Here is a 22,341-nt window from a genome sequence, read left to right as displayed (position 1 = left end):
TTTCCATCAAAACTTACCAAAGGTGAACCATAGGCTGTCAAGTCCTCAGGCTTTAAGTTTAGCTCTCTGTACAAGTCAGGGTACATAATCTCTGCACCATTATCCTGGTCTACCATCACCCTCTTTACATCGTACCCACCTATTCTAAGGGTGACCACCAAAGCGTCATCATGTGGCTGGACGGTTTCCATTTTATTCTCGTCCGAAAAACTAAATGCCGGTCGGATCTCCATTCTAGCCCTCTTCAGCTCAAAGTTAGAGTCCTCAACTGTTAGCCGAGCTACAGACATTACCTTGGAAGGTTGAGAACCAATTTTTCCAGGTGCAGTAAAGATGACATTGATTTTGCTCAACGGGGACCTTGAAGAAGTATTCCTTTGAGCCCCTGACCTCACTTCACCTCCTTGCTTGTTGGGCCAATACAAAAACTGTTGTAACCTTCTTTCTTTGACCAGTTGCTCCAAATGATTCCACACGGTTCTGCAGTCCTCGGTGGTATGCCCATGCTCTTGGTGGTATTGGTAATGAAGGCTCTAATTGTGCCTCAAGGGATCTCCACTCATCTTGTTTGGCCATTTGGAATATGGCTCGTTCTTAATCTTCTCCAAGACTTGATGCACTGGTTCTCGGAACACAGTGTTAACCACTTTAGGAGCTGCAGGCCTAGATTGCCCTATAAAATCCCTCTGGGGCTGCTATTGTTGTAGCCATCCGACTTGAAATCCCTCTTCTCATGAGGGATAACCTTACCCTTTCCCTTGCCCTGTTATTGGTTCTCCTCAATCCTCTTATACTTATCAATTAGATCCATGAGTTGGTGTATACTGGTGACAAGTTTCCCAGTCAGAGACTTCCTTAAGCCATGCTCGATAGGTAGGCCAACCTTGAAAGTCCTGATGGCCACGTCATTAAAGTCACCGTCTATCTCATTAAACATCTCCCAATATCTGTCAGAATATATTTTCAGGGTCTCCTCTTCTCTAATGGACAGAGACAACAAGGAATCTAAGGGCCGAGGAACCCTGCTGCATGTAATAAAGCGGGATCCAAATGCCTGGGTGAGCTCCTTGAAGGAGTTAATGGAACCTGCACCTAGGCCATCAAACCACCTCATGGCCACAGGCCCTAAACTGGAGGGGAACACCCTGTACATCAAAGCCCTATTCTTGGAATGCACATCCATTCTCTGGTTAAAATGGCTCACATGCTCCACAGGATCTATTCGCCCATTATACATGGTGAACGTGGGTTGGCTGAACCGCCGAGAGAGTCTCCCTCCCTCGATTCTGCACGTGAAGGGTGACCTAGAAATTTGGTTGAGTGCTCTACTCATGGCGTCATTTCCTAAACCTTTGGAAGATTATTTTTTGTTTTTTGCGTTTATGATGGTGTTCCTCATCATACGAGAAAGACTCACTAGGAGGAGTCCTTGATTTGCACCTATAGCTACCGTCCTCTTCATCGTCAAAAGAGAGGTCAGAAGTGAAGGGGGTTTGTCTCCTCCGTTCATGGCGCAACTTCCTCTTTAAATGATCAATTTCCCGCTTCATGTTCTCGGCATTCCGTTCATGAGAGACGTAGCTCCCACCCCAAGACCGGCTCCTAGTGCAGGTAGTGTGCACACTTCCCTCCCGGTCCCTTCTTTGTTCAAGATCACGGAAGTGATCTTGTCATTGAGACCCTATAGATTCTGCTTGATTTGGACCTGAACCTACCATAGTTGAACGTTTAACTCACTGAAACACCAAAATTCTTCCCACAGACGGCACCAAATTTGGTCCTTACAATTGGCGCGCCTTAGCCTAAAAGATGGATGGACTTCGACCCAAAAAGCCCAAAACAATGAATTTATAAAAAATGGGTTGAAAAACTGGGCTTTAGTGAATTAATCAACAAATAAGGTAGATCTTGATGACAAGAGAATGAAGTTAGACAAGTTTAAACTTAAAAAAATCGTTCTCGGTAAAGTTTGAGGAGATTAGTTCTTTTGTATTGATCCTCAAGTTGGATTACAAGTTTCATTCTTGAGTGCTACAGTCTTTTTCCCTTCTTTTTTTGGATCCCCCATTCCTCAGGAGTTTCTTACATTATATATCATCTTTCAATAATTTTGGCTCTCCATTTGTTGATTATTCAGGCCACTCCTTGAGTGTTTGTCCCATCGAACACCTCTTCTGGCCCTCTGTGGTTGGGGTAGCCAAGGCAGCACTGCTTAGAGGTCTTCTCCACATAAATGCAGTTAGAAAGTTAGCTGCGAAGCATTCAATGCGATGGCAGCAGCTTTTTCTTAGATATTTCCTAGCTCCCATCCTTCCAATACGTTCATAATGCACATCCCTATCAGTGGAATTTCCTAGAAGATCACTTTGAGCGATAGGATATACCTTTGATCTGTGCTTTGTTTATTCGAGGAGACACTCCTTCTCGGACTACCTTTCCCAACCTTTCTATTTGCATGTTACTTATGAGACTCTGAGCTTAATACTTTCACTACTGTTTATTCGTCTTCGGACTAATCAATGTATTCGGTTAAGGCTCAAGGCCCAATATACAATTTTGGGCCCTTGTCCCTACACCATATAAATGGCACCAACCTACTTTTCTTAAATGAAAGAAACATATTTTTGAATCAATTTCTTGGTATTCTCACTTCTCTTCCCAAATGAAGGCCATGTTGATTCTCTTTTTTCTTTTTTGTTAATAATTCGATATTTTCAACAATGGGAAAGAGGAGATTCAAAACTTAGTTTTCCTAATAAATGAGAGCGGACTATACCACTAAAATACAAGGCTATGCCATGTGTCATTCCTAAATTCTCCAAAAGCTGTTTTAAAAAAAAAAATAAATAAATAAAATAAACTCCAAAAGCGAAGCTCAACGTCCCCTTCCCACCTTCTCACTCATCAACTCCTCACAGTAATGCATGGCTGGACCCATCAAATGGTCAACCTCAGTCACAAACACCAACAGCCTCTCACACCCAAGTCCTTCAAGATCTTGGTTTCAGGCTAGGGTTATTTAACCCACCATTCTCTGGAGTTTGGACATATATATAGCCACTGTTTATCATCCTTGGTACCCCAAAAGGGAGTTCCCTAAAGTCAAGCCCTGTGATATTTATTAAAAAACTTTTTGCTACCAAGTTGAGCATTCTGAATTGTAAAATCATATTCACATAGGCTCTATTGAAGAAGGAGGGAAGGACCCACTATCACCAAATACATCATTGCTAGACGGGTGATGAGAACTGCTCTTACTGGCTTCATAATAATTTGCTGTAGTAAATTCGGAATCAGCACTGAGGTTCATCCCAGAAAGCTTCATAATACTCTCAATTTCTTTAACAACCTCATCCATTGTAGGCCTTTTGTCTCCTGAGTCTGCCACACACCTCATTGCTAAATCCACAAACTCTTCTAAGCCTTCAAGATTTTTTCCCATACCAATGAATGGGTCAAGAATTTCATGAAGATTGTATAAATCCTTTGTCTTATCCATTGCACTCCTTACTTTTACCACCATATACTTCCCTTGCTGTATTGGCTTTCTTGCAGTTATTATCTCCAACATGACCACTCCAAAGCTATAGACGTCACTCTTCTTAGTCAACTGTTGGGTCATGTAATATTCAGGATCCAAGTAGCCCTAAAAAAACAACAAAAAACCCGTTCTCCATGTTAAAATCTGATGCAATGTTTTGAAAATTTTTCTACACAGATACTATGGATAAAATAATAAAAATATATATATATATATATATAGATGGATAGATTGATAGATAGATACCAGTCACCTTAAAATGAAGGGAATTGGAAAATTTAAATGGGAGGAGGTCCTATCCCTATTATGGGGACTTCAGATCATAAAGTACACCTCTTCCAACAATGCATGGTGGTTCTGGCAGTAAAAAGAGTGTGCGCGTGTGTGGGTGCATAAATGCTTACATTTGCTAGCATACATAGGGGCATTGCTAGAAGGCTAGCAGTCAGCATGCATGACAGGATTATATACTGACCAATGTTCTTTAACTTGAGTGGTGACAGAATTCCTTTCACCATCAAACTCAGACTTGGAGAGACCAAAATCGGCAACTTTTGCATTAAAACTTTCATCCAGTAGGATGTTGTTTGATTTGATGTCCCTATGTATGATGGGAGGATTTGCATGTTCATGTAGATAGACCAAGCCCCTGGCTGCACCAAGGGTTACTTTAAGTCTGCCCATCCAATCCAACCTGATTCCTGACTTCCCTACAAATACAATATGCATGTTATCAAATAAAAGGCAAATGATTGTGTTCTTACTTGAAAAAAATTTGAAGGAAAGTTAATAGGTACAACATATGTCATGATTAACAAAGCTGTCTCCAAGTTGGGTTGTTAAGGAGTGGTGTACACTTGAAACTGGAACATGGGACTTCAAGGCAGACAGGACATGTCACAAAGGAGGTTTTGGAGATTGACCCCCAAACTCAACTCGTTAAATCTTCTAGCTGAATTATATCAAGAGTCTCTACTAGGTTTATATTTTTGGCCAACAATGTCAGGGTAATTAAAATAGCCACTTTAATTTTTTTTCAAGAAGATGAGGCAGAAAAGCATCGAATGATGTTAATATAGACACAGAATTCATCTCAAATGTCTCTGGTTGGAGGCACATTATTGAAACTATATAAAGATTATATGTTCGTATTCTAGTACAAAGTTCATCATTGATTCCATAGTTGAATACAAGTTATTATGTTGCCCAAATTAATTCCTCAATGGTTAAAAATATTAAAAATAAATAAACTGGAAATTTTCCGTGTGGTTATTTACAAAGTATGCAACGATATTCAATTGTTGCCAGAATTTATATCGAGTGGAGAATGTGAAGAACTGATAAAAGTACCTGAAACACTACCCGTTAGAGTACCATTTGGTATATACTCATACACCAGCATTTGTTCACCTTGCTCAAAACAAAACCCCAGAAGTCTGACAAGATTCTTGTGATGGACCCGTGATAGAAGTTCAATTTCAGTTTTGAACTCAAGTCCACCTTGCATAGAATCACTTTGAGCTCGTTTGATGGCAATCAGTTGCCCAGTGGGAAGAGTTCCCTGATAAACCTATACAAATGTTCACAAATAGACATTTGGTTATCACTTGAAATAATCCATGAATATTCTGAGAAGGCTGAGAAGTTAGCTTTAAGTAGAATTTTCTTTAAAGAATAAAAGTTCAAATTCGTTTTGACTTTTGAGTAATCATTTTATTTATAGTGATAAGTTACACATGCATCCAATGAGTCTTGCAAAATAATAAATAAAAATGATAAAAGACTATCAAAATTAACCTTCCCATAACCCCCAGATCCAATACTATTTGCTTCTGAAAAATTGTTGGTGTATTTCTTAAGCTCTTCAAAAGAGAACCGCTTGACTGCTTGTAACTGAGGAGCACTACCATTTCCCAAATTTTGATCCCAATGTGCTGCATTTTCGTGACATGAATGCAATAATAAGTCCCTATAAATTCCATATGATTAACTAAAAAGTGCTAGGTCTACATTATACCCATCTTACCAAAAGGATTGGTCTGTTCACTAGCTCTTTCTGCTATTTTCTTTTGGTGGAAAGCATAAACTACTGCAAGGACTACCAATAACAAAAGGACAGACCCACCAACAGCTACTCCAATTATAATGCCACTGCTTGTGCTTGATGATTTGTTCGATGCTGTAGGTACCTCAATCATAAGAGAGAGAGAGAGGATGCATCATGATAAAATTGCAATAGCATCCAAATAACATAGAGAAAACAGAATAACTATTACTTTTCAATTCAGCGTGAAATTCAGAGTTACCTGCTGCACAATTCCCATACGTATAGGCCATAAGATAGAAGGGTCCAAAATTTGGTGGCGGGTTGAAAGACAGAATGTTAAGTGAAAATCCAACCATTGTAATTGCTGTTTGATTGAAACACTCCTGACCAGATGGGAAAACTTCGAGGCTCAGTTTAATGTTTCCAGATGAATCCATGGTGGGATTACTTAGAGAAACTGAATCCACAGGAAGTGCAGAGGACTGAAGAGTTTTCATGAGAGACTTCGCAAGTTCTGCATAGTAAGTTGTGTTTCCCATGTCAAAGGAAGCAAGACCTCTGAAGACTATTTTGCCCTCGTATGGATACGCACATTTACAGTTTGGGCCGGCAACCTTATCCGAATTGCAGGAAATTTGCATACAGTTATTTGGTGGTGGAAAATATGAAGAATTTGATGTGGAAGCTGTGCAGTAACTCTTTGTCACTTGATCTGTCTTGTCACATACTGTGTTACCTTCAAGTCTGCAAAATGTTGTAGATAATTACAAGAAATAAAGATAATAGATAAGAAGTACATTGTTTGCCGTGTTAACTTCTAACAAGTAATCAAACAGCTTGCACTTCTTCAACACAGTTAAAAAAGAAGAAGAAGAAGCAATGACCAGATAATTAAAGGTTACTACTTACAATAACGTAATGTTTCCTCCAGGAATTTGTGCAACATTACTTATGGAATTGTTCCGCAAATCTATAAGTTGCAATTGGTTGCTATTTGTGGTACTGATATCCAAGGTGCCATTGAAACGGTTGTTCCTTAGTACCCTGTTCACACATGCCAGAACATACACCTTTTAATCATCATTGTCATTCTGTGAGGATAACGTGTAGACTTTTTTGTGTTCAAACAGGTTACACATGTTTGTTCTGTTTGGATTTTCATAACTCTCAATGACAATGATACTGAATGTGGTGCTACTTGAGATCAAGCTGATACTCACACTTTCTGTAAATCGGGAAGGCTGAATAGGTCAACTGGAACTTGTCCTTGAAGTTGTGTGTTTTCCATCATTCTGCCATTCAAGATTAATATGTTTATTAATATTGAGCACTTCAAACCTCCATGCAGCTTGACAAAATTTTATATTGGATTCACACGCACACACACAGAGAACTATGGAGGAGGATCATACAATGTTGTCAATAACGGTAAGGAAGCAATCCAAGGAGGAACATCAGAAACAGTGAAACTATTGTTGCTCATATCCCTAAAAAATACATTTCAGTCAGAATGAGAATTGATCACAAACTATTAGATTTATCATAATAGATATGAGACCATGATTTATATCTGTTTTAAAGAAGAAAGAACATTTAACTGGATCTTTTATTAAAAGAATGTTTAACTGATAATCTTTTATAATAGTCTAACTATGCCTACTTGCCACCACACCAGTGAATTCAGTCACTATAGTTATCACTACTTACAAATAGCTGAGGGAGTTCATGCCAGTAAGGTTGGCCATAGGGCCACTCAGGTTGTTGTTGGACAAGGACCTGGAAGCAAATTACTGTAAGCCTCTCTTAGTTAAGTGAAGAACTTCTCAAAAACTAGTTTAAAAGCTTTGATCAGCATATCTATCTTTTTTGCTTACAGCTCAATAACATTTGTAAGATTATTGAGATTTGAAGGTAGCCCACTTAATGAATTCCGATCAAAGCGCCTGTAGCCAAAACAACATATTCAGTATACAAAACTTGATAGAAGTTCACAGCTAGCATAATCTCAACTATGAATTCTATTAAATGACAAAGCTGCTTACACCATCTGCAAAGTCCGCACTAGTCCAAGTGTGGAAGGGATGCTACCATTTAAATTATTGCTGTCAAAAAGCCTGCCCAAAAAAATCAGTAACAGGTAGAAATTAATGTCTCAAGTGACAGTGCTCATATAATTATTGGGAATTTGGGATATCCAAATTGAGAAGTTGTATTCCTTAATTTCCATGGCAAAGACAGTTATTCCGGTATTCTACATTAGAGCAAAATATACTGCAGAGGCAATACCCATGAGAAAAAGGGCATTTAAAAGAGACTATATTAGTTACATACATTTCCCATATGTGGTTATTTCAAAAGATAGCCACCCATTTTCTCCACTAGTCAGACCATATGTAGACAAACAAGATGGATCTTTTTCAGCCACAAAAGATATAATCACAAATTCATGACAGCAGACAGTTCACAAAACTTACACATGTATGAGATTCATATTTGGGTTGAAAAGTTTAGGTGGAATTGTGCCCGACAGCTTATTGTTTCCAAGATGACTGTAGATAATGAAAGAATCTTAGATAGATATTAATTGGACAAAACAAAGCAATAGTGCAAAGAGGATTTAATCAGCTCAAAATCACAATGAGCCTTAACATACAAGTGCCTAGTTTGAAGTAGCATATCAAGACCAGATTTAGTCCCATTCCCATCAGAGACTGGGATGGGTCCTTCAAGCTGGTTGTCAGTAAGGTCCAAATAATAAAGGTTGGACAGAGTGCCAATGGAATTTGGAATTTGTCCAGTGAATTTATTAGAATTCAAAGATCTGCAATGAAGAGAGCAAGAAATCAGTGTCTATCAGAACAGACATAAATCTGCACTTAAATTATTAGAAAGTAGGAATGTAAAAGAAAAGATACTAAATCAAATATTGAACAGCCTCATCCAAAACACAAGCATTCATAAGGAATTTCACGTGTATTGGCCATTACAGAAAAACAATGAAAGAATTGCAAACTCAGAAAGCCTTACATAGAGATTAGCAGCTGTAAAGAACCTATTGTGTCTGGAATAGGGCCACTGAAACCGCAACCCATCAGGCTTCTGGTGTGCATATAAAAAGACCAAATGTTAATTACAAGAATTCTAACCACACTATCAGATTCTCTGAAACCAATCAGTATTTCCTTACAAGGTTTGTAGCTTCTTCAAACTCCCAATTTGTTGTGGAAGTGTTCCTGTCATGTCCGTGTTGAAAGATAGATCCCTATATGAAGAAGCTGGTAATTAGGATTGAATTACAATAGACTAATTGAACAGCTACTACCAAATACAACATATAATGATGGTGCTCTTGAATTTGATTCACTTGAGCATGCAAATGAAATACATATTCTTATTCACTATTTTTATGATAGTAACCCCGAAATGATTAGTTGCTAAGGCTGAAGTCTTAAGGATAAAAAAGCACGCCTTGGAATTGGAAGCATGCATTGAACATATTGAACGCTGAAGCTTAAGATATATGAGCGCTGTAGACTAAAAGTAAAATTAGCTCTAAATGGGTTCCCATGACAATAGAAGAGGCTAAGTGCAATTAGAACTTAGAAAACCTACAAATTCTGTAACTCGGAAAATGACCCGATATCTCCTGATAGCTGACCCGTCAAATTCATGTTTGATAATATTCTGAAATTGAAAGGAGTCAGGTTAATAACAAATTGAAAGAATGAGCAACCTTCCTTCCAAAAGCATTAATTGGTGAAAACAGGCCAAAGAACATACATGGTAAATTCTGTAACTCGGAAAATGACCCGATATCTCCTGATAGCTGACCCGTCAAATTCATGTTTGATAATATTCTGAAATTGAAAGGAGTCAGGTTAATAACAAATTGAAAGAATGAGCAACCTTCCTTCCAAAAGCATTAATTGGTGAAAACAGGCCAAAGAACATACATGGCGGTCACACGTGAATTGTTGCACTCAATTCCTACCCAAAGGCCACCACAAGGATCAGAACCCACCCAATTGGAAGGAGTGTTCATCCAGTTAGCCGTGAGAGACAGTAAAGCAGTAGCTGCATCAGAAAAAGAAATGAAAATCTAATCATTCAATAACCAAAATTGAGTACAAAAAATAATAGGATCCTAATTATAATAGAAAGCACCTTACAAAAACTTACCCTTTTGTCATTGTGGAATCATATATGTGGCATGTATTCCTATTTGTTTTGTGTTTTGGAAAGCTCAAAAAATACTAATACGTTTTTCTATTTTTAGCTGAGAAAGCCTTGTCACCCTTAAATATAAATGTTCTTGTTATGGATATTCATATCTATGAGATGAGAGACTGGACAGAAGAGAGAACAGAATCATTAAGCTCTGAATTGCTAACGATTCATTGCCAAGCCACTTAATTTGTATGTCTTTGTTTTGATGCATTATTTCCATTTTGTATTTGTGTGTTCTTGTAGACGGTTCTGTTATGATAAATTTAACGGCCGATACCATTTGTCACGACCCTAGTAAATGAAAATGCCAGTCACGTCTTTGCTATATTCCAAAAGAACTAGTCGAGTTACAATTACACTCCTTATAATCACTTAAAGATAATTTGGGAGTCGCCATACACTTCACATGATACAATTTTTCAATCCAATCCACATAATCCAGCTTATCACAGCTCTTGTTAGTAAATTCACAACAATTGGAATCAAGATGGGTGAAAAAAAAATCACAATTTTGCTACGTTCTTTGCTGGAAACTCGAGTTTCAAAAACATTCTACTTAATTAATTAACTTCATCCGTGTGCTACTTTTCTAAATTTTTTTTCAAAAAACATGCTATTTGGCATATTTTGCCCTATTTTAAAGGCATTGTGTATAGAGTGTTTAAAAAAGAGTGTATGATAGTCATTCCTTACATTAATACTTTGATGTTGTTCTAGGAAACAACCCCGAGTTTTAAAAGTTTTTTTTTTCCAATATTAGAAATATATTTTATTATTATGAAATAGTTTTCTAAATTTTTTTTTTTTTTTTGAAACTCCAAATTTCAGCTTCAACCTTAAAATTGTATTAAACTTTAAGGACCCTTTAAAGCTCTTTAGTAAAATCGCCAACCATTTAGCAATTTCATTTAAAAGAGCTTTAATCCCTTAAAAACCCTTATGAATTTCAATCCCTCTAAAAGCAAATTCATATAGACTCTAAAATCTGTCTTCGTAATATCAAAAAAGTACTTTAATTAAATTTTATTCGTTGCGATTAATTAAAAATATTTTTGTACTTAGTAGAAATTGATTGACATTTGATGACTTTACTAAAGAGTATAAGGGCCCTTAAAGCTGAAAACAACTTTAAAGCTGTGTTTGTTTAGTATTATTGTAAGAAGTAAAGCTTTAGTGTTTTGAGTCTTGAAAAATTACAATAAATAGTATTTTTAATTTCTTGATTATTAAGTATGAATAGTGAATTGTAGAGCTTTAAAGCTTTGAAAGTTAGCTCTAACCTTAAAAAGCTAAAAACAACTTTAGGGCCCCTTCAAATGCTTCTCAAGTACTTTAGCACCTACTTAGCTAAACTAAAGAATAATAATTTAAAAATTGAAGATCCTAAGTTTTTGGTTTAATGATGTTATGATCCTGAGATTAACGCACAAAAAATTAGAAATGGAAAATTCGACCCCAGTTGGTCAAATTGTTGTCAATGGTCAAGTGGATAAGTGGTTTTGTTCTCCTAGACATTATAAATGCAACTCAAAAGAATTTATTCTTGTCATTTCCATGTTTTTTTCTGCAATCATATAAAGGGTTTGATTCCCAAAAAAAAAAAATAGAAGAAGATAAAAGTGTTTGATTAAGAAGGAAAGGAATTAGAATAAGAAACCCAACACAGATATTGGCCTATAATCTTTAAGGTCTGAAGAATTAAGTACCTAACCATGGATGCCAACTATATATTAACAACTAGTACAGAAAGAAATCTAAAGAACACATCGTAGTCTCCCAACATATCAACAGAAACATGAATAACTGAACTACAAAAACGACAGATCAAATTTTTTTGATAAAAAAAAAAAAAAAAGACGGATCAAATTGAACCAAACTTACAGTCTAAACCGTTTGTAACCGCTGCTATAACCGAGAATTGAATGAACAGAAGCAACACTAACACCTTACTCCATTGACCCATCATCAAGAACAATAAGTTTCAAACCCCACAATTCTAAAGTTGGTAAGAAAATCCTTGGAGAAGTTTCAGAATGCACCATATAATATATTTCCAGTAATCAACTCCTGCAGCTATTTTTTTAAACAAAATTCAACCGTTCGAAAACTCTTGTTCATACTGTAACCGTGTATATATGATGAACTTATTTGAATGGATCATATTTGTTCACATAAATTAAAATACAATCACCATCAACATGATATTTATAATATATATTTCTACTTTCAAAAAAGATAAAAGAAACGACCCGGCCAGAGTGTTTACTCGATGCGGCCAAGTCAATGGTCGGAGTTTCAAGAATTCATATATTAAAATTTAATGTAGCATGTTACTATAGTTAACAATGAACTGCATAAGATGACACTTGCATTGATTACCATTTCTGACTTATTCCTTTTGTCCCAATAAGAAAGCGAAATCTCATTGCACTGGTTAATTAGTTTAAGTATTACAAGTTACAATAAAGTTACTATCATATCAGAAAGATAATTTGGCTAAATTTGATTGGGTCGATTTTTAAGAGTTCTCATGGTTTATTTATCAGTTTGGTTGAGAAAACTAAGAAGGTTTCTAGCCAATAGGTAATAACTATTAACTACGACAAAATTGTCATCTATCAGATAGAGCCTCGTCGTGTACGTACGTAGCACCTTCCCTAGTTTTGTCTCCACATACGCCACCCTGGTCTAATGAACACTTCTTACATTTGACTTGTTGGAATAAATCCTCGTCTATATATTAATTAAATTAAATACAACCTAAGCAATAAAAAAAATATAAATCTACGAAAGCAAAAAAAAATCAACCAACAAAAACATTGAGAAGTTATGTTGAAAACCCTTCAATATAGAGGAAAAAACTACTAGGCAAATTCGATCAATCCATTATAATAAAATAAAGATTATAACACTCAAGTTATAGCTAAAAACGGAGTTTACAATAAATTGGAAAAATACAATAATATTTCTAGGAACAAATACAACCTAATTCAATTAGGAGTAGAAGTCTTTGACTTCTTGTGCAATTGGTACACCTATTTTTATATGTGGAGTCTGTTTGGATATCGTTTATTTTGCTAAAAATTGAAAACACTATAACAAAATAATTTGTAAATGTGTGAATAGTACCGTGTGATCTATTTTTAATTAAAAATATTTTGTTTTATTAAAAATTTGTTGAAAAAAGAGGTTTATGAGTCTTGTAAACAGTGCACGAGACCCGTTGGATAGCCCACTTCTCACCCCAAAAATAAAAAGAAAAAAGAAAAAGAAAAAGACGCAAGGCTGGTGTTTTAAGCTGTATCTAAACGCTGTTGTAATAGGATTTCATGTGGGCTGGACTTCTAAGTGCCGTGCACCTCAACGTGACTATCTCCTGTTGAGTTCCCATTTGGAGCCAAAAGATGGTATGGAAGAAAGAAAAAAAAAAACACTAACACAAAGTTGCTTGTATTTCATTGGAATACGCTATTGTGTGATCATGGTAGAAGAGTACATTTTTGCTACATAAAACTCTGTCATCCATAATTTCTTAGATTTCACATGATTCGTAAGGTTTTGGATTAAGTTTCCTAGTCAATACCTTAAGGTCTACGATAGAGATTTCTTCCAGTAGTTACCCGGTGGATGTGGAATAAGAGATCTGCATGCTTTTATATATATATAAATATATATATAATTGAAATAGTTTAAGCTAGAAATATATGCCTAAAGTGAGAGTTGATTTTTCTATCAGTATTTTATAAAAGTTGTGACTCGCCAATTGTTATGATCTTTCAATGGTGTTTTTTTTTTATTAATGTCTCTTTATTATTTATTTATATATTCAAATTCAGATCTTATATATATATATATATATATAATAAGGATACATCTATATATAATAAAGATATTTAGGAAATCTTTAGAATTGCTATGGGTAGATTTCACGTTTGCTGTACTTTCAATTTACTAGGAACCCAATAGCAAACTCCCTTTTGAGTGAGGAGCAAATATTGTTTTAAAAAAGTGATTCAATGCATCTCAAAGCTATATTTTATCCTTCTTTTTATTCTTATCCTATTTTTCTAAAAATTTTAATAGAATATTTCAATGGAATGAGGATCTGAAGTAGACTTTTAAAATTATAAATCAAGGCTTTATGATCAAGTTATAATATAGGTTTGACGGAACCAATTTTGGTCACCAGAAAGCCAAGATGAAATTCATTATTACTACATGTTGAATATTATCTACATCTTGGATCCAAAGATATCAATTCAACCAGGGCAAGAAGAAAGAATCGTGAGGAAGACAAACTTGTTTGTAGAGGGCATATCTTGAACACTCTTTCCGATTGATTATATGATTCTCTATCTTTCTCTCTCTTTGACCACTTATTTTTCACCCTTCCTCTTCTCTCTCTCTTTCTTGTTTTCTCTTCTTTTCTTTTTATATCTAGAAAATTATTGATGACTTGAAAACAATTGCAATTTTACAGCTGCCAAATATAGGAAATAGTGAACTTGTAATTTTGTTTAAGTTCCTTATTTTATTTTTTCTTTAAAATTAGTTTAGGTGTACATAAAATTATTATTGAATTAACAAAACAATAGAATGAACCTAGAAACAAAACCTATTAATACCCAAAAAAAAAAAAAATCACTTATTTATTATAGAATGATGGTTTTCATAATTTTTATTATTTGGTTTTGAATCAATCGATCTGTTATAAACTAAAATATTCCAAAAACAAAATATTGTGTTTCCAATAAACAAACCGAGTACATTATCCTTCCTCTTGCACACAAACCATGTCAGAACATCTAATCTTTTTTTTAGTAACTATATAATACTGATCGTTTGCCTTTTTCTTTATTTCTCTTTGATGAAAGTCTTCAAAGAGCAAATTTACAAATGAGAAGTTCTAAAGATATAATTTTTGTCACAATTTGTTGAAGTAATCAACTATATGCGAGTGATAAAAAAATAAATAATGAATCCATGTAAAAGTGATTGTCCACCGCTTATTATAATCGTCAACTTCAAGAAATTGTGACAAAAGCCGTATCCATAGAAGAAATGTTTACAAATAACCAGAAGATAGAGCTCATTACATAATTATTGCCACCGAGGTAAGGAACAAAAAATGAAAATGAACGAGATACACAGTGATACTAGTAAAAAATAGAAATGATCATAGAACCAAGACTAATTAGTTTCTTGCTACCTTTAGAATCCACCACCCACCCTACCCAACTCTTTAAAAATCCAATGCACATGCAGATTCTCCAAGCCTCAACACTCACCTTTTAACTCATGATCAAAGTATACAAATTAACTTAGGAAAGAGAAGTCTTCCTCAGTCAATGCCCTAGAAGAATAAATATCTCCTTCACTACCTATAGAAGAATAAGAGCCTTCTTCAATCACATCCCTCTCATTCAACTCTTCAATCTTCTCCACAGCCTCCTTCAAATCCCACCTCCTCTCCACATTCCACTCACAGCAACACATTCCAATCTTCAAAAGCTTCAGCATTTCTTCCACACTGTCTTTTGTTCCTTTCATGTCCATATCAAACACCTCACCTGTCCACTCTTCTCTCAGAACTGAGTTCACCCAAGTTGCCAAATCCACATTAGCTCCCTTACCATGTTTCAGATAGTTTGCAGGGAATTTCCCAGTTAAGAGTTCAAGAATGAGTATCCCAAAGCACCACACATCAGTCTTTTTGGAAGTACGGTCAGTTTGTGTGAACTCTGGCGACTTGTATGCTGCCATGTATTGATGAGCATGGTCTTTGTTGATGACTGGGACAAGAGCAAAGTCTGACAAGATAGGCCTGAAATTGTGGTTTAGAAGAACATTGGAGGATTTTAGGTGACCGTGTGGTAGTGATAAGGTAGGGAACTCTTTGTGAATGCAAGCTAAGCCTCGAGCTACTCCTTTGATGATCTTTAAGCGAGTTGGCCAATCTAGACCTGACTGCCCTGGAGCACGTCTACCTGAAAAATACACATAGTAAAGCCAGGCATGATAATAGAGCTTTGCTTATACTGTAATGCCATGCAAGATATGGGCTTTAAGTTTTTGTTTCTCTTGTTTTCAGAAAAAAAAAAAGGGGGCTTTATATTTCCTCGACTTAGTTTTCAAAACTACTTTTCGTTTTCATGGTAATCCAAACGTGTTTTTAGAGTCCTCCGTAATAGCTCAATTGCAAGATTGAATACTTCTTCAATCTCAATCAAATTGATGGGTGCAGGAAAATAGTGGATCATAGACTTTTTTTTTTTGGCTAACATATTGGATCATAGACTTAGTACTGTAAGTTATTTTTGCATCTTATGATTGTTTGTTTGTTTTTTTTTTTTTTTTTTCTCTTTTGTCCATCTTTAAGTATTCAGGCTCAAAGAATTTCGAAAAACGTAAATCACAAAAGTCTAGTTGTCTTACCCAACCTAACACACACCTACTACACATGGGACTCACAATTTGAGTTGTAGACCCAAGTATGTGAAGTGGCAAGACACCTCAAAGGCTCCAACATTTTTTTAAAATTTTAAACAAAGGCTCAAATTTTGTAAGAGTTTTTATGAGAATTTTAAAATACTAAATACATTGATGTGACAAAGTTTGGAATAAAATGTAAGGTTTGACTTAAATTTAATGCTCCAATACATTAAACGGAATACAATTCAACTATGTGCTCAAAATTGATAGTGTATTCACATTGTGTGACATCCAACACAATGGAGGCTTTGCCCTAATATGTTGAATAGATAAATCTTAGACTTCAATCTTGTCTACTAAATAATAAACAGAAAAGAAAAAAGAAAAATAAAATATACCAAATCAAAAGAGGCTCAGAGAGCATACCATGGAGATGACTGGCGAGGCTGCCATTTTCGACGAAGTCAGAGATCAAAAGCTTTTCTTCTTTGGTATAATAAAAGGCCATAAGAGGAAGCAAGTTAGGGTGTGACAACCTTCCTAGCTTTCTCATATGATCATGAAACTCATCTTTCCCACCATTGTTCATTTGCTTAAACCTCTTCACAACCATAGTAGGCCCACTCAAAAGAACAGCCTTATAAGATGACCCAAAGCTCCCACTCCCCAATACTTCAGCTGAGGCTCTAAGTAGGTCTTGTAAATCAAACCTCTCCCTATCATTTCTCACAAAGAACAACTTTCCATGCTCACCTTTTCTGCACCCAGCAGGTAACTCTGCTGATTGGAACTCCTTCAAGCTCACATCATAACCAAAATTCTTGTGGGCTTTTTCCTCATGATCATGAGCCATTTCATATTGGGATGTTTTGGCTCGGCGGCCATGTACGTATAAAATTGCAGCTAAGAGAGCTAATGCGGCAGTAACAATAACTAAGATCCCAATGATTAGGAGGTAGTGTCTCTTCGGCTTTGGGGTTGGGGGCTTGCATGGGTCCAGAGGCTTTCCACATAGACCTATATCGCCTGCTCAATCAAACACTATTTATAAGTTGTCCAAAATTTTACACCAAGAAAATTCTTAGAAAAGGTTTAGTAATTAAAATTTTCCTGCAGCATTGGCTTTAAATTAAATAACTTAAAACTCTCCAGCTGAAACTGAAATTGGAGGGAGGGGTTTATTACTTAGGGTATGTGTAGTACATAAGATTCCCTAATTGAATTCAAACAGTTAATTGCATTAACTAATAAAATATAAATAGTATTATCTCTCTAAGAACAATTATATTCAATACAGCTATGTGCATGACTACCTTATAAGTTTTACCCAATTCATTATTAAAGAAAGAAAAGTTATGGGCTACTCTTCACTAGTCTTCAGTGAATGTATATGTAGATAGCTGCTTGTGTAGGACAAAACTCCGAAAGAACTTTTTAGTAATGAAGAGAAATTTAGGCTGGTCATCTTGGTATGGCTCATACAACAAGTGACGGATGACCATTGATGGTTTGACTTTTGCAATCAATATTGCTGATGGTATTTGTATCAACGTGCAAACCACTATACAAGTATTAATTCTGTTTGGGATTCAGGAACCAGATATGGTTAGAGAAGCATATCGAGTCATCGACATTCTGTAAGTTTAATATAATTAAATAGATTCTATAGCTCCATCCCTTAATTTGTTGGGTTCAAATCCCTTGATTTGTTTAATCTTCCATTTTTCTTCAAGTTTCGATTCTGCTAATAAATCCAGGAAATACATGCTAATGTTATTATTATTATAACTTTGTTGGACTTGGCTTTGGGGTTGGGGGCTTGCATGGGTCCAGAGGCTTTCCACATAGACCTATATCGCCTGCTCAATCAAACACTATTTATAAGTTGTCCAAAATTTTACACCAAGAAAATTCTTAGAAAAGGTTTAGTAATTAAAATTTTCCTGCAGCATTGGCTTTAAATTAAATAACTTAAAACTCTCCAGCTGAAACTGAAATTGGAGGGAGGGGTTTATTACTTAGGGTATGTGTAGTACATAAGATTCCCTAATTGAATTCAAACAGTTAATTGCATTAACTAATAAAATATAAATAGTATTATCTCTCTAAGAACAATTATATTCAATACAGCTATGTGCATGACTACCTTATAAGTTTTACCCAATTCATTATTAAAGAAAGAAAAGTTATGGGCTACTCTTCACTAGTCTTCAGTGAATGTATATGTAGATAGCTGCTTGTGTAGGACAAAACTCCGAAAGAACTTTTTAGTAATGAAGAGAAATTTAGGCTGGTCATCTTGGTATGGCTCATACAACAAGTGACGGATGACCATTGATGGTTTGACTTTTGCAATCAATATTGCTGATGGTATTTGTATCAACGTGCAAACCACTATACAAGTATTAATTCTGTTTGGGATTCAGGAACCAGATATGGTTAGAGAAGCATATCGAGTCATCGACATTCTGTAAGTTTAATATAATTAAATAGATTCTATAGATCCATCCCTTAATTTGTTGGGTTCAAATCCCTTGATTTGTTTAATCTTCCATTTTTCTTCAAGTTTCGATTCTGCTAATAAATCCAGGAAATACATGCTAATGTTATTATTATTATAACTTTGTTGGACTAGATCTTTCCAATTCATCTAGTAGTATTCACCATTATTAATATCTTTCACGACCTTAATGATCAGTGAATTGCATGAATTTTAATAGAATTTCATATAAAGTAAACTAACTATGTTAATAATTAATGAGCCACATGACAAAAACATAATTTTACAATGAAATTATGATATATAATAAAAATAACCAAAATAAATTTTAAACTTTATTTTAAATTATTTGAAACTTTTGATTATAGAATCTTAGTTTGAGTAAAATTTTAAACTTCTTGAAATTTAGGTAATATAGAATTTTGCTTAGTGTAAACTATCCTAACAATTTTAATTATAATAAGTCACATAAATTGTGGTTCCTACCATATATTTAATTAATGAGACCAAATTATTATGTGAAACGTAGGAGTATCAGTAGGAGTATCAATATCTTGTAGTAATACTCTCAAAGTATCAAATAATTAGTCTTTGGTAATATGTCTCAAAAAACAAATAGTCTTTGGTAATATAGTTTTATCTAAAATAAACTATCTTATTAATTAATGAGAGATGATTTGATAAACAATTTTTTTTTTTTTTTGAAGAACTACGATGAATAAGAACCAAGGAAGTCGATACCGTACCGGTATCGGCCGTACCGGCCGGTACGTACCATACCGGTTGCATACCAGTATCGAAACATTAACGTTTCGTTCCGGTTTAAATACCGGCCGTACCGGCCATACCGGCTAATTTCGGGCAATACCGACCTGTACCGGGCGTACCGGCCGGTACAGAAAAAAGTTTTTTTTTTTAATTTTTTTTTAAAGTTTTGTAATTTTTGAATTTTTATTAGGGTAAAATGATAACTTATTTGCGTTAACTTATTATTATTATTTGTTTTCTTAGTATGCAATGGTGACTTTTAAGCTTTCTATTTTTTATATTGTGTGTGTTTTTTTTTTCTTTTAATTGATACTAAAGTCTAAAATTATGAATAATTAGTTTTGAATTGAGGAAATGTTTTATGGTAAACTTTTATATTTATTATAATATATATACACACACATACATATATATATATATTTATTTATTTATTTAAAAATATAAAAAATAGCGGTAAACCCGAAACGGTACACCGGTATTGACCAGTATCCGAAATATACCGTACTGCTGGGCAAACCGGTACAGCCTCCAGTACGGTATTGACTCCCTTGATAAGAACACTTAATAAGAAGCTCTCATAATGTGTAGTATAACTTGTCTTACTCTTCCTTAAAAGTTACCATAACTTTTGAGTAGAATTGTGGTGTACCTTTGTGTTAGAACCCCTTTCCCTCTCTCTTGTATATATGTGCTTGTTTCTCAAAAAAAAAAAAAAAAAAAAAAAAAAAAGAAGGCTCTCATAAAAAATAAAACAATAAGCTTTTATTCCATTTATAATTGCACTGTCTATCAATTATCAGTCCTAGCTGGGAAAAAAAATTTAGGCCACTATATATGTTACTAAACATGAATATATCTTATTCCTAAAATTATAAAAAAATAAAATAAACATGAATGTATCTTTCTGCAGCGCTTTGGTAGGGCACCTCTCCTATAAAATACTTCCCTCTCCGATAAAAAAAATTCAACTATTTTGTGATATAGATTAGACACCCAGCAATGCAACTGAATTGTTTTCTCAAATTGGAAGGAGAGGGAAGAAGAGGTTTCATATTTTTTATCAAACTTTTTTGTTTTGAGTTATGATCTTTTGTCTTGAGGGGTGTGACTGTAGCCTATTGGTGGACTGTAATTATTGAAATGACAACAACAAAACAAAAATTGCTATCTTTTTGTGATTGTGAGTTTTTGTATATAATTGGAACAAATCGGACAACCTCTACGGCACCACATGTCTAAAAGAAATCGCCTATAAAATAATAAAAAATAAAGAACAAATAAACATGGGGGAAAATAAAAAGGTCTGTGGGCTAACGTGATAAGCTACTTTGCATTATCAAATAAATTATAATAACACGGAAAGATGAATTTTGCTGTGATTTACGAACGAACAAGTTGAAAGGGAATGTCAACTTTGTATGTCTTTCAATATATGTACCTAGCCTTAATAGTACCACGCCTATGAACAAATGAAATGGAAAAAATATTTAATGGGGGAAGGGAAGCAAATATATGTCAAAACAGTAAAACATGAATATTTAATTGGAAACTAGCTAGTCCATGCTTGAACATTGAAATTATTATTACCATATCAAGAGAAGAAAAGAATTGAAGTTGAAGTTGAAGTTGAAACACCCTCTTGTTAATTGGAAATCTATAATTAAGAATGTGTATGTGAATATAGAAAAAATAAAATGAAAACACATAATGTGACTGAAACAACTTACCCAAAAATGAGCTTGAGTTCACCAAATTGCTTAGTTTTTCCGGAATCGGACCCACAAAGTTGTTGTAAGATAGATTGAATTTTCTCCATTGACTTTGTTGAAAATCTGGTATGTTTCCATCAAATTGGTTACCCACAAGGCTAAACTCCCAAAGCGAAGGCAATGCAACAAGGGACTTGGGGATTTTACCCGTAAATTCATTTCTTTCCAAATAAACTTTCCACAAACTACTCATTCCATCAAAAGCATCATCTGGAATATCACCTGAGAAGCCGTTTAAAGACAAATACAATACCCTTGTTAAACTAAGTTTCTTCACAGTAGGCATTGGACCTTTGAAGCTGTTATTCATGAAACTTAAACTACGCAAAGTTGGTATCTCAGCCAATGCGTCTGTGTCAATCATGCCCGAAAGAGACATGTTCTCTAGGCGCAACCCATAGAAGACATCATTGCGGCAAAGCACGCCAGCCCAGTCACTTTTGTTACCATTGCACAAACTGATGGAGGGGTTCCAGTTGCTTAGCGCGGTGGCGTTAGACAAAGAGGACCTGAACTTGAGGAGGCTAGCCTGAGTAGCATTGTCCATAGCACCGTACGTTGCCACAACATGTACTGACATGATGAACAACATGAAAAGCCATTGTTGTACTAGTACTTTGTTGCTAGCCATGATGATAAGGAATGTTGAATTTGGCTCTCAAAGCAACATAGGCGATGGGAATAATATATGAAGATGAAGATGAAGATAAAGGTGGGGGGAAATGTAAAGGGTACAAATGGTGACATTGACAAAGTCCCAGCTACCAGGAATGAGCTGTTTATGGCCTGCATTTAGAGAATTATTGGATGCATTCCCTTCAAAAAAATTTTGTTTATTATTATATAGCTTGTTGTGTGCTGGTAAGTTTGCCAGTTTTTCTTTGTCAATGATCAATGTTGATGATACCTGGCCCAAAAGGATATACTCCTATATATATATATATATATTTTTTTTAAACAAACTTTGATTTTGATGTTTATTGATGTCTCAGCGGGACAAAAATGCAAATACAAGAATGCTGTTTCTCAATTAAAAAAAAAACAAAAAAACAAAAAC

At 35.0% G+C, this 22,341-nt stretch overlaps 3 protein-coding genes across 4 annotated transcripts; all 3 read right to left on the bottom strand.

Annotated features, from left to right (window-relative positions):
* Positions 1-766: 766 nt before the first annotated feature.
* On the bottom strand, positions 767-1,237 carry LOC112002266 (uncharacterized). Its single transcript, XM_024034427.1, has one exon. The coding sequence runs from the start codon at positions 1,235-1,237 to the stop codon at positions 767-769; it is 471 nt and encodes a 156-aa protein (XP_023890195.1).
* A 1,630-nt stretch (positions 1,238-2,867) lies between these two features.
* Positions 2,868-12,143, bottom strand: LOC112032354 (leucine-rich repeat receptor protein kinase HPCA1). 2 transcript variants are annotated; one of them, XM_065761094.1, is made up of 19 exons: positions 11,697-12,143; positions 9,542-9,662; positions 9,201-9,272; positions 8,776-8,850; positions 8,616-8,687; positions 8,242-8,409; positions 8,063-8,137; positions 7,631-7,702; positions 7,463-7,531; positions 7,296-7,364; positions 7,001-7,075; positions 6,809-6,880; positions 6,498-6,632; positions 5,848-6,332; positions 5,568-5,720; positions 5,339-5,475; positions 4,892-5,111; positions 4,013-4,251; positions 2,868-3,646 (listed from the first exon to the last, which is right to left on the bottom strand). In XM_065761094.1, exons 1-19 carry the CDS (start codon positions 11,779-11,781, stop codon positions 3,173-3,175), a joined length of 2,868 nt encoding a protein of 955 aa, XP_065617166.1. In that variant the 5' UTR covers positions 11,782-12,143; the 3' UTR covers positions 2,868-3,172. The 2 variants fall into 2 exon arrangements, with proteins under 2 accessions (XP_065617166.1, XP_065617165.1); XM_065761093.1 differs by lacking the exons at positions 9,542-9,662; positions 11,697-12,143 and having other exon boundaries at positions 3,531-3,646; positions 3,946-4,251; positions 9,201-9,296.
* A 2,502-nt stretch (positions 12,144-14,645) lies between these two features.
* On the bottom strand, positions 14,646-21,966 carry LOC112032350 (probable LRR receptor-like serine/threonine-protein kinase At4g31250). Its single transcript, XM_024065121.2, has 3 exons — positions 21,243-21,966; positions 16,674-17,273; positions 14,646-15,802 (listed from the first exon to the last, which is right to left on the bottom strand). Exons 1-3 carry the CDS (start codon positions 21,913-21,915, stop codon positions 15,132-15,134), a joined length of 1,944 nt encoding a protein of 647 aa, XP_023920889.2. The 5' UTR covers positions 21,916-21,966; the 3' UTR covers positions 14,646-15,131.
* Positions 21,967-22,341: the final 375 nt, after the last annotated feature.

The sequence above is a fragment of the Quercus suber genome, unplaced genomic scaffold, assembly GCF_002906115.3.
Source record: "Quercus suber isolate HL8 unplaced genomic scaffold, Cork oak 2.0 scaffold_395, whole genome shotgun sequence".
Taxonomy (NCBI): Eukaryota; Viridiplantae; Streptophyta; class Magnoliopsida; order Fagales; family Fagaceae; genus Quercus; species Quercus suber.
The sequence above is the reverse complement of the archived record's forward strand: the minus strand, read 5'-3'. Positions and strand labels throughout refer to the sequence as shown.

What these genes read in the sequence shown, in the direction of transcription:
- LOC112002266 (XM_024034427.1), bottom strand. Translation starts at nt 1,237, where the DNA reads ATGTATAATGGGCGAATAGATCCTGTGGAGCATGTGAGCCATTTTAAC.
- LOC112032354 (XM_065761094.1), bottom strand. Translation starts at nt 11,781, where the DNA reads ATGATGGGTCAATGGAGTAAGGTGTTAGTGTTGCTTCTGTTCATTCAA. An exon ending in GGAGGAAACATTACGTTATT is followed by an intron (nt 6,333 to 6,497) that starts GTAAGTAGTAAC and finishes AACATTTTGCAG; the next exon opens with ACTTGAAGGTAACACAGTAT. An exon ending in TCTAACGGGTAGTGTTTCAG is followed by an intron (nt 4,252 to 4,891) that starts GTACTTTTATCA and finishes TTGTATTTGTAG; the next exon opens with GGAAGTCAGGAATCAGGTTG.
- LOC112032350 (XM_024065121.2), bottom strand. Translation starts at nt 21,915, where the DNA reads ATGGCTAGCAACAAAGTACTAGTACAACAATGGCTTTTCATGTTGTTC. An exon ending in GAACTCAAGCTCATTTTTGG is followed by an intron (nt 17,274 to 21,242) that starts GTAAGTTGTTTC and finishes TTGATTGAGCAG; the next exon opens with GCGATATAGGTCTATGTGGA. An exon ending in CCTCGCCAGTCATCTCCATG is followed by an intron (nt 15,803 to 16,673) that starts GTATGCTCTCTG and finishes TGTATTTTTCAG; the next exon opens with GTAGACGTGCTCCAGGGCAG.